Source organism: Anolis sagrei, chromosome 4 (assembly GCF_037176765.1).
Source record: "Anolis sagrei isolate rAnoSag1 chromosome 4, rAnoSag1.mat, whole genome shotgun sequence".
NCBI classification, from domain to species: Eukaryota; Metazoa; Chordata; class Lepidosauria; order Squamata; family Dactyloidae; genus Anolis; species Anolis sagrei.
Genome location: NC_090024.1, coordinates 210,667,008 through 210,684,859, shown reverse-complemented (window position 1 = coordinate 210,684,859; position 17,852 = coordinate 210,667,008). Strand labels below are relative to the sequence as shown.

At 40.3% G+C, this 17,852-nt stretch overlaps 1 protein-coding gene across 1 annotated transcript in view; it reads right to left on the bottom strand.

Moving 5' to 3' along the window:
• Positions 1-3,289: 3,289 nt before the first annotated feature.
• Positions 3,290-17,852, bottom strand: part of MAP1LC3A (microtubule associated protein 1 light chain 3 alpha) — a 40,116-nt gene continuing 25,553 nt past the window's right edge. The window contains exons 4-5 of the mRNA XM_060772325.2: positions 6,662-6,768; positions 3,290-4,504 (exon numbers count right to left, since the gene is read on the bottom strand). Coding sequence (XP_060628308.2) covers positions 4,342-4,504; positions 6,662-6,768 — 270 coding nt within the window. The 3' untranslated portion in view covers positions 3,290-4,341. The remainder of the gene's footprint in view (positions 4,505-6,661; positions 6,769-17,852) is intronic.

The window sequence follows — 17,852 nt, the reverse complement described above, 5'->3', positions numbered from 1 at the left end:
GGTGGCCATCTGTCAGGTGTGCTTTGAATGCGATTTTCCTGCTTCTTGGCGGGGGGTTGGACTGGATGGCTCACGAGGTCTCTTCCAACTCAATAATGCTAAGCAAAAGATTTGTATTTCTATTTTGTTATTCAGATGTATTTTTTCGCCTGGAATTCACATAACACTATAATTTATGCCAACTGTGTAACTGTTCTGTTGACCAGAATAAAACAGAGCTGTAATTTGAGATCTCCCAATTTCAAATAGCGGCAACTACTGTGATCTTGAAGGTAAGTTTCAAAGATACAAGAATTTCATGTGAAGCCCATGAGAGAGTGTGTCAAATATTACACTTCTTGCATGAATAGATTACTTCTGGCAGTTTTCTTTTCTCACAGGAGCAGTGCCTGTCTTGGGACTTACTGCCTGATCTGTTGCTGTGTGTTTCTCTTCTGTTCAAGAGAATTCAAGGTCAGCTTTTCCCTTTGCTGTCCTGTGTGTTTTTCCTGGCACCTGCACAGAATAGCAAACACCCTTGTTCTGCCTCGTAGCAGAGCTCATCTCTTTGGTTGGGGAGCAAAAAGCTATTGAAAGGTGCCAATGCCTGCTTGCATTTTGTGTGCCTCAATTCCTGGGGATTGTCAAAGGGGATGAGTGTGTTCAGATGGTGCATGTCTTCCCCCCACTGCAGCAGAGCAGCTGGTCAAAAGGACAGACTGACTGTGCCATTGATTGCTTCAAAAATAGCTCCTAATCCAAGTATGAGAAGGGCAGCTATGGCGAAACATATTCAAGGAAATTAAGTTCTGCACTATTAAATGTCTTTCAGGCTTTAAAAAATACCCAATTTCTCCAAATGATTAAACTAGACTTTTAAAAAAAGTCTTTGTTATTATAATTGGTAATAAAGTCCTCACTGAAAGATCAAATTAAAACATTCATGTGGATTTCTGCTCCCACAGCTGCTGAAGAACCAGCTCTATCCAGTACAATAAAGCTATTCTCTCCTCTCCACTAGCCAGTGGCCATGTGTTTCTGTTACAGCTCCTTCAATGAAGAAAATGATCTTTGAGAGAAAGGGACTGGAGGAGGTGGCCTGGCAGATGTCATATGCTTGTTTCTCATAGGCAGTATGTAGATAATTAAAGGGAAAGCCAAGGTTATGTTCACTATATTTTGAATCAGCCTGTGCTGTCAATGCTTGAGTGTGGGAGAGATTTGTTACACACATACATACCCGGATGTTCACCCTTGTTTTTCCTCCAATTAGCTTTACGATTTGGCACAGCTGGGCTTCACAAATTTCAGTTCAGGGGAGAAAAGGGGAGTGAAAGGATGAGCTATGGGAAATGTTAAACAGGAGTTTGGCATAACTTGAAAGTAGGGCTCCTTGACATGACTCCAGGAACAGAGAGGAGTTGGCAATGATAGGTGTTGGGTTGTTGTAGGTTTTTCGGGCTGTATGGCCATGTTCTAGGAGCATTTTCTCCTGACGTTTCACCTGCATCTGTGGCAGGCATCCTCCGAGGTTGTGAGATCTCTGAAGATGCCTGCCACAGATGCAGGTGAAATGTCAGGAGAGAATGCTTCTAGAACATGGCCATACAGCCCAAAAAACCTACAACAACCCAGTGATTCTGGCTATGAAAGCCTTCAACAGTACAATGATAGGTGTCGTTTTGTCGGTAGCCTTCCCTACTCTGGCTCCCTCCAGATGCTTTGGATGAAGATATGTTATCTTTGACTGTACCAGCTGGGAGTTAGAAGTCCAAAATATCTTGAGAGTTGGAAGCTTTCACCCTTAAATATAGTTTCAGAAAGAAAGCACAAGCCACAGAGGGCTGAGGAATGATGAGAGCTGCAGTACACCACTGGATGGTCATATAAGATCCATCTCTGATTTCCATTGTCACTTTGCACCTCCATAGGCTATTTCTGCAATGAATGCTTAACCATGGTTGTTCTTAACCTTCCCCCTCTCTTCTAGAGAGAAAGTAACACAAGTAAACCAGGGTAGGATGAGGATAAATGTAATTTCATCCCTGAATCAAACTACCCACTTACTCTGATGTCCAATGAAATGACCAAAAGTGTCCTTGCTGGAATCTTATATGACCTGTTACATTATGTAACTTTACGTATACCTAGCTATGTAGCAGAGACGTGTAATGGACACCAGAAAGAGTGCCTGATCTGCCTCGGTACCTAATGTGCATCAAGACCAATGAGATGCACTTTGGACACCAATGTACATCAGGTACTTTGCTGCCTCTGCAGTATAGTAACATAATAGCTGCCCTGTGCTGAATATGGATGTTCTAATTGCAGTTCTAATTCCTGCATGTGAATGTTTATTTATGTTAAAGAGAATTTACATTTAGCTTTATGATGACCTTAAGTTACCACAGGATTTCATACCCTATATTTAAATCAGTGGTTCCCAATCTTTGTTTGACCAGGGACAACTTGACCAGCGACACTCTGACCAGAGACCACTCTCCAACATTAGTACCAATAGGGTTATGAATCAGTTTTTGGTCCACTTTAGATTCAGTTTGGGGTGCTGATTCAGAAAATTGCATTGGATAGACCACATCTGCTCTAATTTCTGATGCAGAATGTATACCATGGTCAGCAACAAGGAAGGAGTGGCAGGCGGCACAAAAGTAGTGGAAATAAAATAAAATAAAGAGGAAGGAGGCTCGTAGATCAGATTTTCGTCCTTGCAGCCTACTGGTGGTCTGCGTCCCACAGGTTAAGAACCACTGATTTAAATAAATATGTCGCAGCCCTTCTTGCTTCTTTCTTACAACGGGGCAGGAGGTAATAGATAAATGATCCTGGGTTGTTACTTCTAGGAGTTTAAATGCATGGCCACAACATGGAATAATACTTAAGCCAGTGCCATGCTAGATGCTGTAATCAAAAAAATGACTCTGAGATTATTCAAATGACTAACCCCATGAATGCAAGAAGCTATCTCTGGATTGCAAAGTAGCATTTCTTGTCATCCCAATCCGTTGTTCTGGAACACGTCACCATCAAATTACAGAACAGCCCACATAAAGCACAGATGGAGTGGTGGTGGGGATGGGGACACAACACCAACTCCTCTTTACATGTATATATATTTAGTACCAGTGAAAGAATGAAAATGTTTTCCTATCTCTTCTGTAAACATTCATAAATACAGTGGCAGCAAATTCTGGCACAGGGTATCCCATCTTCCAAACATGAGACTTGGGCATCAAAATAAACAGAAGTGATCAAGAGGTGGGGAATGGGTCACCATTCTTACACGAAAACACAATTTTCATTTACCTTTATTTATATAGATATTTATAGATTTGATGGTGCACTTGTTTTTCCTTTCAGACAAACTTTTTTGGTATATTTTTTTTAAAAAAAGAAAGAAAAAAAGTAGCAATATAAATCAGCACATCCTTTCATTGAATGTTTTGTTTGCCACAATGGGACTAAGAACAGCAAAAATAGAGAAATCCATGCATGTGAGAAAAAAAGAAAACGGGTTGATTTTTCTTTTTTAAAAAAGAAAACCAAAATAAATATGGACAGAGAAGCACAGATTACAACAGATCAGTGAAAATTAAACTAACTCCACTCTCACCGCTACTACATTTTTAAAGTGCAAAGAAGCTTGGGGTTGGTTGGTTGAATCTATCTAATACAAGCAAATTATACTCCCCCATCGTGCTTGAAAAACAATAAATCTAAAAGATATACATTATACACAGTCCTGTAGAAGATGCCTACATCTACATTGTAGCACCAAGAATTGATATGCAAGTAATTAAAATCAAATAAAAATGCAAAGAGCAATGATAGTAGTTTTAATTTACTTTACAGTTTGCTTTTTTGTCTTCAAACTTTTTTGCCTTTTTACAAAACTCCAGCGGACAAGCCCATCCCCATGTCCCAACAGGTGAGGAAGTTGTTTCTTTTTGTCTGCAGCCTCTAAAAGCTTCATCAATTTGGCATTGGACAAAGAAAAGAAAAAGAGAAAGACATAAAGCTCATGGAAGAGAGACAGAGAAGATGCCACAGGGAAGGTGGGGAGGAGGAACAAGGAATGGTGCACACAAGGGGCAGAAGGTAAGGAGAGAGTAGAGACCGCTGAGTGCCCCACACACACATACAGGCAAACATACACCACCCCACCACCCCCAAACTATCTTGGTCTGTTGCACTGCGAAGTCAGGATGGACACCGGTTGCTTTTGGGCCGCTCCTGGGTCACACGCCTCTCCTTCCACTGATTTGCCAAAGTGAGGAGTGATGGGGAGGCAGGGGTGTTGGTGCAACAGTTTGGAGTCAGTCCTCTGATGACATTGGTGTATTATCAGTAGCCAAAGGTTTCTTGCGAGGCGTAGACCATGTAGAGGAAGCCATCTTCATCCTTCTCTTGTTCATAGATCTCCGAGATGGGAGTGGAAACACTCACCATGCTGTGCTGGTTCACCAACAGGAAGAAGGCCTGGGTTGGATTCAGCTGCAGCCGGCGCCTGAGAGAAGGGCAGAAGGCAATAAATCCAGCAGAACTGAAATACAGGACTAGAATATTTTGCAAACACTCAGAAAAAATGAAATGCAAAGATACAGAATGGGGGACACCTGGCTCGAGAGCAATATGTGTGAAAAAGATATTTGAGTCCTCGTGGACAACAAGTTAAACATGAGCCAACAATGTGATGTGGCGGCAAAAAAAAGCCAATGGGATTTTGGCCTGCATCAATAGGAGCATAGTGTCTAGATCCAGGGAAGTAATGCTGCCCATGCTCTATTCTGCCTTGGTTAGACCACACCTGGAATACTGTGTCCAATTCTGAGCGCCACAATTCAAGAGAGATGTTGACAAGCTGGAATGTGTCCAGAGGAGGGTGACTAAAATGATCAAGGGTCTGGAGAACAAGCCCTATGAGGAGCGGCTTAAGGAGCTGGGCATGTTTAGCCTGAAGAAGAGAAGGCTGAGAGGAGATATGCTAACCATGTATAAATATGTGAGAGGAAGTCATAGGGAGGAGGGAGCAAGCTTGTTTTCTGCTTCCCTGGAGACTAGGACACGGAACAATGGCTTCAAAACTACAAGAAAGGAGATTCCATCTGAACATGAGGAAGACCTTCCTGACTGTGAGAGCCATTCAGCAGTGGAACTCTGCCCCGGAGTGTGGCGGAGGCTCCTTCTTTGGAGGTTTTTAAACAGAGGCTAGATGGCCATCTGTCAGGGGTGCTTTGAATGCAATATTCCTGCTTCTTGGCAGGGGGTTGGACTGGATGGCCCATGAGGTCTCTTCCAACTTTATGATTCTATGAATACCTGAGAGTTAGCATGGTGTAGTGATTTCAGCATTGGACTCTTCCTTGGGAAAGCCAAGAGCTCAAACACTATTTCCATCCTAAATATCTTAGTGTCACCTTAGATCAAACACTAACATTTAGAAAACACTATGAACACCAAGCAAAAAGAAGATGCACGCAATAACATCCTGTTATTTACTGGCAGCACATGGAGTGCAGATCCAAAATTAATAAGAACATCAGCCCTCAACTGCTGAATATGCCTACTCTGTTTAGCACAAGTCTGTGAAGCAGGTGAATATAACATTGAACAAAACATGCAGAATAATCGCAAGATATCTCAAACCTACACCTGTTGATAAACTTTACAAGCTAGCTAGCATTGGCCCCCTGATGTGCAATGGGAAGTTGCTGCTAACTGTGTGACAGTTAGCAGCACTGTGAAAGCCATCCACTGCATGGCTACCAGCCTCCTCCCAGTAGACTCAAAATCAAGGAAAAGCTTCATGGGGACCACCACTCCTCTTAATGTTCCCCCAGCAACAGCAAGAGTATCCCTCTGGGCTGCTACACCAGGAAATCCCAATTTGGATGGCCCCCCACAAGGGTCTTCCTCCAGGGACAAACCAAGAATGGGCAATTTGGAAGTTCCTGAACAGACTCAGAAGCAGAGTGGGCAGATCAAAAGACAACCTGGCAAAATGGCACTACCTTGTGCCACTGTGGAGCAGAACAAACAACTCAGCATCTGTATGCTTGTCCACAGAGGAAGGATTGTTTAAAGCTACAGACAATGTGGTTGTTGTTACCTGTTTTGGGTCAAAAATTATTTAGCCACGTGTTCTCACCCTCTATTTTATCAGTTTTAATACTTATTTATGCAATGCTTTTGACACAAAATAAGTAAATAAAGTGTTGCACTATGAGTCTGGAGACCAGGGCTCAAATCCTTGCTCCACCATGGAAATCCCTATGTGTCTTTTACCCTAACCTCCCTTGAGCAAATCTTGGAAAGATAACCCCATGACAGTTTTGCCTTACAGTCACCACAAGTCAGAAATTATTTGAAGACACACGACAATAACTAGCATACCTGCACAATTTATTTCAATCAGGTTTTACAAATCAACTAGTGTTGCACTTTTAATGCTGTGTAATAATGTTATTAAGATTTTAAGGTCCTACATACAGTCTTTAATGTATTTTAATATGTGTAATGCCCTGCTGCCAAAGAAGGAACAGTTGTTCCCATATTACATGGAACTGGATTCTGGGCAGAAGTCATATTCCACAGAACCAGCCATGTTACTTGGCTGCATAATTAGAACAGATCACAGGCAACTGCTTTGAGACGTTTCACTTACCTAATTATTTTTACCAATTCACTCATGTTGACATGGTCAGGAACTAAGAATTTGGTCTTGTCCAGCACAGGAAGCTGCTTTTCCCCCTTGTATCTTTCAATAATAACCTGGTGAATGAGAAACAGGCAAAGTTGCATTATTTTCAGATCCACCTTAATTAAAACCATCTTTTCCACACAAGTATTAACAGTTTAAAACTTCTGGAAAGACGCAAATTATTAGGCCTACGTCCCAAATGGCTTCATTCCCAACATTACACGAGAAATCACAGAAGAAAAAGCAAGAACCAAATTTTATTAAGGCTTTTTACAGAGGCAGCTTGAAATCCAAAACTGATTTTGCAAACACTCGTTTGAAATAGTAATTAAGGAACCAAATGGTCATGGCATGTTCTGTCTCGCCCTTTCTTCAGTCCTTTCTCCCAGCTGTGTACCTCCTTCTCTGCCATCCTCAATGCTGCTTTTTAACATTTTGAAATAGTAGAAATAACCTTGAGTCATTTGAAGACTTGTTTCCATGATCTATTATTTTTTTAAAAAAACCAAAACAGAAACAAAAACCTATCTCTCAACTTTTTCAAATTTAAAAATAACTGTTCCAGGAGGGGTTGAGACAGAAGTCGGAAACCGGAATCCTTCAGTCACCATGGTTACATAACTCAAAAGTAACAGCAATCATGTTTTTTGGACTACAACTCCTAGAATCCTCCAGTCAACATCTGCCTGGAGCATTTGGGGAATTTAATCCAAACTGTAACTTTTCCAAGTTCAGCTTCAATGCAGCAAATGTGTTTTTGGCTAATTTGCCTCTTATATTTATATAAAATCATAAGCATCCTTTCCTACTATGTATTACACAAAACAGATGACATTTGTAACAAATCTTCTGAATCAATAAAAAGTGACTAATGAGATGCTAGCAAATTTGACTCCGACTCCCAACAGCAGTCACCTCCAGCATTTCTCTCTGCTGATCATATCTTCCTGGGTATCCATTCTCCTATTCCAAAGGTTCTTGAGTGGAAGCTCACATCCTGATATTTCGACTGGGGCAAACCACCGTGGACCAGAAATTAAGGACAGAATTGCAAATACATTTGCACACAGATACATTTACCATTATTTAGTGCAGTTTCCACTCTGAATCCACATTTAAGATGCACTGATAACAGAACACGTGTCCATTTTTCTCAAATTCAGTGTCCAGAAGGACACACACTTTCACTTTAAAACGCTTGTCAAAGCAACTGACTAATCCACCAAGTTTTCCACTGACACTCCATGTGTGGATCCGCCTTCAGATTGCCTGTTGAGTTACAATGATCCCTCAATTTCAGATGAATTTCATGAATACTCAAGAGATGGTTTGCCATTGCCATCCTTTAAAATACAGCCCATGGTAACAGCTTTTCCTCGGTGGGCTGCCATCCCAGAACTAACCAGGGCTGATCCTATGAGCATCCAAATTCAGGCAAAACCTGGTGCCTTTAGGGCAGTGGTTCTCAACCCGTGGGTTGCCAGATGTTTTGGCCTCCAACTCCCAGAAATCCTAACAGCTGGTAAACTGGCTGGGGTTTCTGGGAGTTCTAGGCCAAAACACATTGGGGGCCACAGGTTGAGAACCACTGCTTTAGGGTATGTAAGTCTATTTAAGATTGCATGCACATATAAAAACACTGTAGTCCTTTTTCACATGGAAGGCTTGTAGGAAAGAAGTCCCAGTTTGCTCAGTAATAACTTCACTCCTTCCTCCACCTAAACCGGTTTGGACTGGGACCATAGTGGCATGGAAGGGGAAAACTAAAGCTCTCTCACCCACTTGAGAATACCAATCTAGACTGAATCCTTATACTTACTTTTGAGTAAGAAAAAGAACAGCTGTGTACTAAAAGTAACATGTTGCTTGGCTAAGTCCCTAACATGATTATAACCTGATTATATATGGCAGGTTGTCCTTTTGTTTTCTGGGATATACTGGCTCTTAAGACTATGATGGCTAGTAGCCATTCATAGACTTCTCCCTGTGACTCTAATTAGTTTAATAAACAACAACCTCAATCTGTAGCCACAGCCGCTACAACATCTCGTCACAATAAACCCATACTGATAATGAGCTTCATGCAGAACTGCTTTCCTCTGTCTGCCTCAAACCTTCTGCCAATCCATTTTGTTGGATGATGTCCTAGACCAAGTGCTTGAGTGACATTATTTTTTTCTTTGTCTCAAATGAAATTATGGGACAGAAGGGGCTGCAACTGGCAGGCAATCTGAGAAACATTGTGCTTTTACATCTGCTCTCCATCTCAGTTTATGATTTTTTCAAGAGCAGTAAGCAATTAATTGTATGCAAGAAATAGACAGTGAATAGACCAAGCATTGAGGCAAGTGGACAACATTTGTTACACGCAAGCCATGCATTCAACATAAACTGGCAGCTGCAACAAATGGGAAACTCCAACAATCATGACAAAGGCTAAAATATCTTGACTTTCCAGTTAGACAAGGAGATGCCTTAATTTATATTTATCATGTCAGGAACAAACCAAACAATTGTACTGTATTTTTTAAAAAAACAAAAACAAAACACATACACACACAAAGTAGGCAAATTTGGCATTCTATTAAATGTCCTTTGACCAGTAGCTGGCCATTTGGAGTGCTTCTGGTGTTGCTATAAGAAGGTCCTCCATTGTGCATGTGGCAGGGCTCAGGTTGCATTTTAGTAATTGGTCTGTGGTTTGCTCTTCTCCACACTCGCATGTCATGGATTACACTTTATGGTCCCATTTCTTAAGGTTGGGTCTGCATCTCGTTTTGCCAGAGCGCAGTCTGTTCAGTGCCTTCCAAGTCGCCCAGTTTTCTGTGTGCCCAAGAGGGAGTCTTTCATTTGGTATCAGCCATTGATTGAGGTTCTGGGTTTTAGCCTGCCACTTTTAGACTCTCGCTTGCTGAGGTGTTCCAGTGAGTGTCTCTGTAGGTCTTAGAAAACTCTGATCCCTTAATGAAATAATAAAATGCATGTTTTGCTTGCAGATGGACTGGGAAAAATCTCCTGGGTAAAATGCTGGGATGCTGTTACAAGCTGAAGTCAATACTACCAGGCTAGATGGGAAAACGTTCACATTAAGTATAAAGCAGCTTTCTTAGTTCAGGCACTTCAGGTTATGAGGTCAATAGTCTGATTATCTACAAGTGTTTCTGTGCTGGAGACTTGCCACAGAAGAGGAAAATCCCCCCCCTTCTCTTTCTCCCTTTGTGTTCTTTCCCCTAAGAAATCTAAGAAATGATTGAAAAGTGCAGTAAATGTGACCTTCTTCCACAGTGTTACTTATACGGAAGGCTCATGTGTGTAGGAAAAGGGCCATGCTACTGGTTCACCCCAAATATCACATGTGCAAGAGAATGCCACCCTGAGCATGGACATCAGAAAAGACTTCATGGAAGTAGCAGCCCATGCACATTTCCTCCCCGTCATCACACTACAGCAGTCATTCTCAACCTTCCTAATGCCGTGACCCCTTAATACAGTTCCTCATGTTGTGGTGACCCCCAACCATAAAATTATTTTCATTGCTACTTCATAACTGTAATTTTGCTACTGTTATGAATCATCATGTAAATAATAATATGCAGGATGTATTTTCATTCCCTGGACCAATTTCAGCACAAATACCAAATACGCCCAAATTTGAATACTGGTGGGGTTGAGGGGATTGATTTTGTCATTTGGGAGTTGTAGTTGCTGGGATTTATAGTTCACCTCCAATCGAAGACCATTCTGAACTCCGCCAGTGATGGAAATGAACCAATCTTGGCACACAGAACTCCCACGACAAACAGATAATACTGGAAGGGTTTGGTGGGCATTGGCCTTGAGTTTTGGAGTTGTAATTTGCCTACATCCAGAGAGCACTGTGGACTCAAACAATGATAGATCTGGACCAAACTTGGCACAAGTACTCAATATGCCCAAATGTGAACACTGGTGGAATTTGAGAACAATAGACCTTGACATTTGGGAATTGTAGTTGCCAGGATTTATAGTTCACTTACAATCAAAGAGCATTTTGAACCCCATCAATGATAGAATTGGGCCAAACTTCCCACACAGAACCCCCATGCCTTGAAGGGACTCACTGGTGCGAGCCTCCCTCCAGCCTCACACACTCTTCCTCACCTGCACATGCACACTATGCTACCATCAACTAGGCTGCATTGACTGAACTACTTACAAGTATGACCTAACTGTTGCTTCACCATCCAACATCTGATTTAATGGGTCAACTTTAATTAAGATTACAACCAATAGGAATAGGCTACTGTATAGAATGATTGCATGCATACATATAGATTATATGCACACATATATAAATTAAAAGTGCAGCAAACATATCCTTTGAGGCAACAAATGTGGTAAGCATAATTATTTGCTAATCTTATACTTCTCACAGGTCTTACTTCATAACGTGGTAATCTTCAAATTTTAAAGTGCTAACCCTTATTAAAGGACTTCCAAATTGGGCTAAGCATAAGCTGTTTTTGAACTGGGTGTTTTTGTTTTGCCAGACCTTTGCCCTGAAGGCATATCCTCAACCAAAATGTGCAATATTTGCTGCGTCCAATTTTGAAAAAACATACCAGTATACAATAAACAATTGGGTCTGCGGTAGTGCAGCGGGTTAAACTGCTGAGCTATTGTACTTGCTGACCAGAATGTCAGCAGTTCAAATCTGCGGAATGGGATAAGCTCCCGTTGTTAGCCCCAGCTTCTGCCAACCTAGCAATTCGAAAACATGCAAATGTGAGTAGATCAGTAGGTACTGCTTCTGCGGGAAAGTACCAGCACTCCATGCAGTCATGCTGGCCACATGATCTTGGAGGTGTCTATGAACAATGCCGGCTCTTCGGCTTAGAAATGAAAATGAGCACCACCTCCCGGAGTGAGACACAGCTAAACTTCATATCAAACCTTTACCTTTACTATACAATAAATAAACTTTACTTAACACTATGTTTTCTTACAGTAGAGGTAGGAAAAGAGAAGGACAGCAGTGGGTACTGTGACACTCCTTATGGACACTTCAAAGGCTGAAGTGAGTCGTGAGCCAGTTTTGGATTGACCACACCACTTTTAAAAATCCCCGAAGTGACAGACCACCATCATCTCCCATGGTAGTAAATTTCCTGTGTTAAGGAAATGTTCCATGTCATACTTTACTACTTTATTTTGTCGAATCTGAAGCCAATGTCAAGCAACTTCCCCGAGTCTTCACATAGTTTTATAGATCTCTAATTTTGGAACACAATATCTAGATGCAACAAAAATAACATTCCATTGACAGGTGACTTCCCAGGAGTAAAGACATGGAGATAGTTCTTTCCTTTGTATTATTATTAAAGATATTAGGGAGGTATTTATTTTCAACAAATTATTTCCATGGTGTAGTTTGGATTCAGTACTTGAATCCAACCCTTTCTCTTCACATTTCATCTCTTACGTAATAATATTTCATTAGATTTTGTTGGAACACCTCACCCATATTCAGAAACACAGCTGGGAAAAGTGGTCAAAAGAAAAGTGGAAACCTCAGACACTGAGGTTGCAACATTGATTTGAAACTGGAAACCTACTAGAAGACAGAAGCAACAGAGGAGAAGGCTACAAAACCCTCCTTTTTGTGCATCAGGACAAAAAATGCTCAACATAAATCTTATGCTGCTTCTGAGTCAGTGTTTTCATTATAAACAGAATGTCCTTCCCATGCACTGTAAATAATAACAATGCATCTACCGAAAACCCGATTAAGACTAAACCCCAAGTAAGTTGTTAGATGAAAGGCTCCAAATTCATTGAAAGGATTAGATTGGGGTAAAATCTGTTATCATAAAAGTAATATATAACTCAATTGATGTTACTTGTCTGTTAATTGTGCTATCTTTTGTTTGTTTCTATGGTCTCATTTTTCTTTCTTGTATTTTGTGTTATTGTTATAAATATTGCACTCCAAGCCTGGAAACACCTATGATCACTGCACCACACAAGAGTCAAGCAGTTTATTGTACGGAACACATAAAAGGCATATAAAAATCAGGAATAAGAAAGGAAGATACACAATCCAAAAAGGTTGAGCAACAGGTTATAACCAAACAGTAATCCAAATGTCTTATAAGGTTCCAAAGGTGACAAAGTCCAGGAACAGCCAGAAACCACAGGTACAGCATAAGTCCACAAGAAAGATAAAACTAGTAAAAACAGGAATACAAAAACAGGAGCATAGAAAATCCTCTCAGGATATTTTAAATTCAAAACCATGGCTTGACTTGATCCAAGAATCAGAGAACTCAGGCTAGCGTCTCACTTTAACACTACGTTGCCAGAACTCAACTTAAGGTAAACAACTTGCTGTTTAATAAACACCCATGAAATCAGTCTGTTTTCCATGAATTTTCTCCACAACTTTTCCACATAATCTCTCCAAGTGACATGATCTATTTCCTGCTCTGATCTGTAAACAAAAACTTTGTTGATCTCCGTAGCTACAGGTGGTTTCTCCTGGGAACCCTCCTTATCACTCAGCTATTCACTCAATTGCTTATCTGCTGTTGTTCCTTCTGATTCCTTGGAATGCCCTTGAAGCCCTGCACTTTCCAAGCCAGTTTTCTCACAGAGAGAACCATCATTCCCCAGACTTTGTGCCACAGGAAAGCTCACAGTCCTCTCTAAATCATCAGTTAAACCATCAGTCTCTGGCTGATCTACAATAATAAACCACCTTCAGGGCACTTATGTAGGAGGTACTCAAAGGCAGTATGTAAATGTCCTTCTAAATAAATACTTAAATAGAAAAAAAACATCCCTGAAAAACCCTAATATCAGGCATTATAATCTCTATGTGAGAAATATTTGTACATAGTACATATGTACTATGTATATATCCATGGCATCATTGATTCATTTATTCAAGACTGACGATATATGTCCTCCCTAGGCATTTCTAGGCCCTCCAGCATGTCTTTACGTATTCTTTGACAGAGGTCCTTCATTTCAATAGAGTGTGCTATTATCTCAGGAGTGTATGCCCCATAGAAAGGGAGATTGGACTATATTATATGTACTTATAAATACATATCTGTCTTTATGAAATTACACACACCCAATAGTCTCAATTCAAGGAGATGGGAACACTTGGCATCATATATATTCTCATTCATTTTGGATTAATGCTGAGACTTGTCTCACAATTTGAAAGGAAATCATTTGAGGAAAGGCTGCCAAAGCACCCTTGTGTTTGCCATTCCAAGAAGGGCTGAGATTTAATAGGATCTTTGCTAGGCAGGGCATACCTCACATGAGTCCAGATCTAATTTAAGGCTTGACCTCAGTACTGTTTCTTTGCACCCCAACATTCTTTGTGGTGAAGGTGTACAGCATGCAAACTTAATGTCAAGAATAATGGGCAAAGAAAGAAGGTCACAAAATATGACAGCATCGATTTATGCCCCTGTCACTGTTCACACCAGTGCTACTGCTCATTTAAGCCCCATGCACACTGTGATCTCATTAGGGAATTGGGGAGAAGTGACAATTACTATTTTGCCAGCAATAACAAATGGTGCTGTAACAGTGCAGTACCACATCTATCATCATCCCTGGCCAGCATCACCAAAGCATATCATGTCAGGAATCCAGGCTGAGAATGACTGAGATTGAGCTTTTTCCACTGGAACATTTACTGCACAGTGGTTATAATTGAAAGAGACCACAAGGCCATTTTGTCCTCTTCCCTGCCATGAAGGAATACAAAACTAAGGGTTCCTAAGAGAGGCCCATCTGACTTCTATTTAAAGACTTCCAAAGAAGGCAAGTTCATTATCTCCCAGGAAAGTCTTATCATCAAAATGTTCTTTTTTTGATTACGTGGAATTTATTTTGTTGCAATTTGACTCCAGTGATTCATGTTCTAATCTCTGTTGGCACACATCTTACCTGTAATTTAAGAAGTGACCTTAACAAATCACATCAAGGTCCATCCGGTTCTACCTACCCTTTCAAAATGTAGTCAGCCAAGGACTGCAATTTCAGTACAACAAAATAATAGAATAATAATAAGAAGAACTTTATTTTTATACCCTGCCTCCACCTCCCCAAAGGGACTCAGGACAGCTTACATGGGGCTAAGCCCAGTCAACAAGGTTAAAACATAATATATTTAAAATACATAACATTAGTATAAAACAAGCATAAAACAACATTACTATAATATTTTCCCCAAGTATCTCCTTGCCACACAGCTATTAAAGACATCAAGAATCTCCTTCCCCCAAAAGTTGACAAACTTCACATAATCCTTATGAATGTAAGAGACTTTTCCCTCTCCTAGCCAAGTCTACATGATCTCAAGGACCAGACAGGGCTAGACTTCTAGATGTTTCCTGTCTCCAATTTGGATAGCTTCTTGTGCATTTGTGGGTAGTGGTGGTGGGGGGCTGTGTTTTAATCTCTATTTATTTAACAAGAGAAGAAACACTAGGTACAATTCGATGCATAAATGCTGATCAAGTGACTACTTAACCACTTTTGAGGAATGCAATTGTTAGCAGGTCACCACCAAATTTATGGGACTAAGCCATCCACATTTTCCACTACAGTAACAAGGAGCCATAATAGTGCAATGGATTAAACCCTTGTGCCGGCTGAACTGCTGACCTAAAGGTCAGTGGTTCAAATCCGCGAGACGGGGTGAGCTCTCATCTGTCAGCTCCAGCTTTGTATGTGGGCACATGAGAGAAGCCTCCCACAGGTTGGTAACACATCTGGACATCCCCTGGGGAACATCTCTGCAAACGGCCAGAAGTGACTTGCAGTTTCTCACACCAGAAGTGACTTGCAGCTTCTCAAATCACTTCTGACACAATTTTTAAAAAACCCTACTGTAATAAAGAAATGAGGACAAGAAGATAACCTCAGCTGGTTTCAAAAGATCCATTAATGGATCCCTCTTGTTGGTTCTTTAAAAGTGATGATCTGCAGAAGTGGAATAATAGAAAACTAAAGATTATAATACAAATTTGCTTAAACTGCAAAACACAAACTAGGAAACATTAGCAGAAGAGGGGGAATCCAAACAATGAAACAAAAAAGGGAATGTAATAATAAATAATATGGATAAAAATATATAGAACACAGAATAACCAAAGCCTCAAAGCAATTGAATGTGACCAATAACCAACCACTGAAAACAATATAATGTAGAATAACATAAACAGTAATAAAACTTCAAAATGATACAAAGCAGAATAATACCAAACACTGTAACTAAATACTTTAAATGTATATATGAGAAGGACAACTTAATACAAACGGTGCAGATCAGCTAAAGTCTATAGGCAATGAAATACATTCAGCCTTACACATTTACTGAAATCAAGAATGAGATTAAATTTTAAACTCTAGTCAACTACCAGGAGCTTCTGGTGGCACAGCGGGTTAAACTGCTGAGCTGCTGAACTTGCTGACTGAAAGGTTAGTGGTTCCAATCTGGGGAGCGGTGTGAGCTCCTGCTGTTAGCCCCAGCTTCTGCCAGCATAGCAATTTGAAAGCATACAAATGTGAGTAGATCAATAAGTACTGCTTCTGCGGGAAGGTAACAGCGCTCCATGCAGTCATACTGGCTACATGACCTTGGAGATGTCTACAGACAACGCTGGCTCTTCGGCTTAGAACTGGAGATGAGCACCATCCCCCAGAGTCAGACACAACAGGACTTAATGTCAAGGGGAAACCTTTACCTTTACCTTTACCTTAGTAAACTTCCACTGGAAGACCTAGGGATTCCTGGATAAAATCCATGAATAATCAAATCCATAAAAGTAAAAACTGCAAATGTGGAGGACAGAATGAATAAAAGGGCAGCTGCATCGTAACTATAATTTAAACCTAAATATGGAAGTTCATGATGAACAATGGAGACACAATCATATTACAATCCATTCCAGTTCTGTATAAAGGACAACTGTATACAACCCACAAGTCACATATCATTGGCAAAATACTATGAAGCTGCAATGAAGAATTCCTGGAAATTTGTAGCTGTTTCAATTAATCTTCATCAGTAGTTAGATAATAGCATTTTCCATAATTATCCAATAGATAGAATATCCAGACTTCAAAGATTCTGAATGTTGTAGAAATTAATCATAGTAAACAGAGTATAACAAAAAGTAAATATAAAACAGAGATGTTTTGCCCTCTTCTGTTATTTCTCGTTGAGGTTTTCCTTGTTTTGAGACCTTCCTGTGTTTGAGGTTTGCTTAATTTGCAAAGGTAGCAATTTCTGTTGCTTTTCTTGGTACAAAACTTGGTGGTTTTCTTTTAAGAACAGGATAGGTACAGTCTAACTCTATGATTCTATCACTTTTTTCACCCTCTTAGTAAAGTCACCACAAAATCAAGTGCTTGTCCCATTCTAAGCAGCAGTGACTATCTCTGCTTCCTTTCACATCAAGCAACTGACAGCCCAGATGATATACAAGAAAAAATGTAGTGCATCCACACTAATGCACAAAAGGCATAAATCTAGTGCATAAAGACCTAGAGCTGAACAGGTTGGAGATGCTAATAAGTGACTAGAGAAGGTGAAAAGATAAGAAAAACACAGGAGTGGCAAGGAAAACTGAGATGCTCAACCATGGCAAGAATTTATCAACAGTTAAGAAATTAATACCATATATTTCACATAACATGTAAGCTTAGAAAACGTGCTGACAATAAACTTTCCAAAACACTGAAACATGTTAGAGACAGGAACTGCCTCCTGGTTCTGACCAAAAGCCTATCTTGTTCACCATCCTGCGCTTGGTTTAAGTCAATCAATTCCACTTCTTTAGAATATCCAGAATGACTCTGAAGAACTTTTGTTATCCAGTAACAACAACTATCTCATTATAACGAAATCAATTCCACAGTATTTGAAGACAACTTGAGAGAACAAAGCAAAATAAAATCAAAGCACTAAATTCCAAGCATTCAGTTAGGCCTAATCCAATAGAATGATGTGCTGATAATTTAATAACTGATACATTTCTGTTAGCCAGAACAGAAGGTGTCTAACATTGCTAGAGCTGTAAACAGATTATAGGACAGCCCAGGTGACACCCGAATGCTCATAAGAGGGAAAGATTTGGAAATTTAA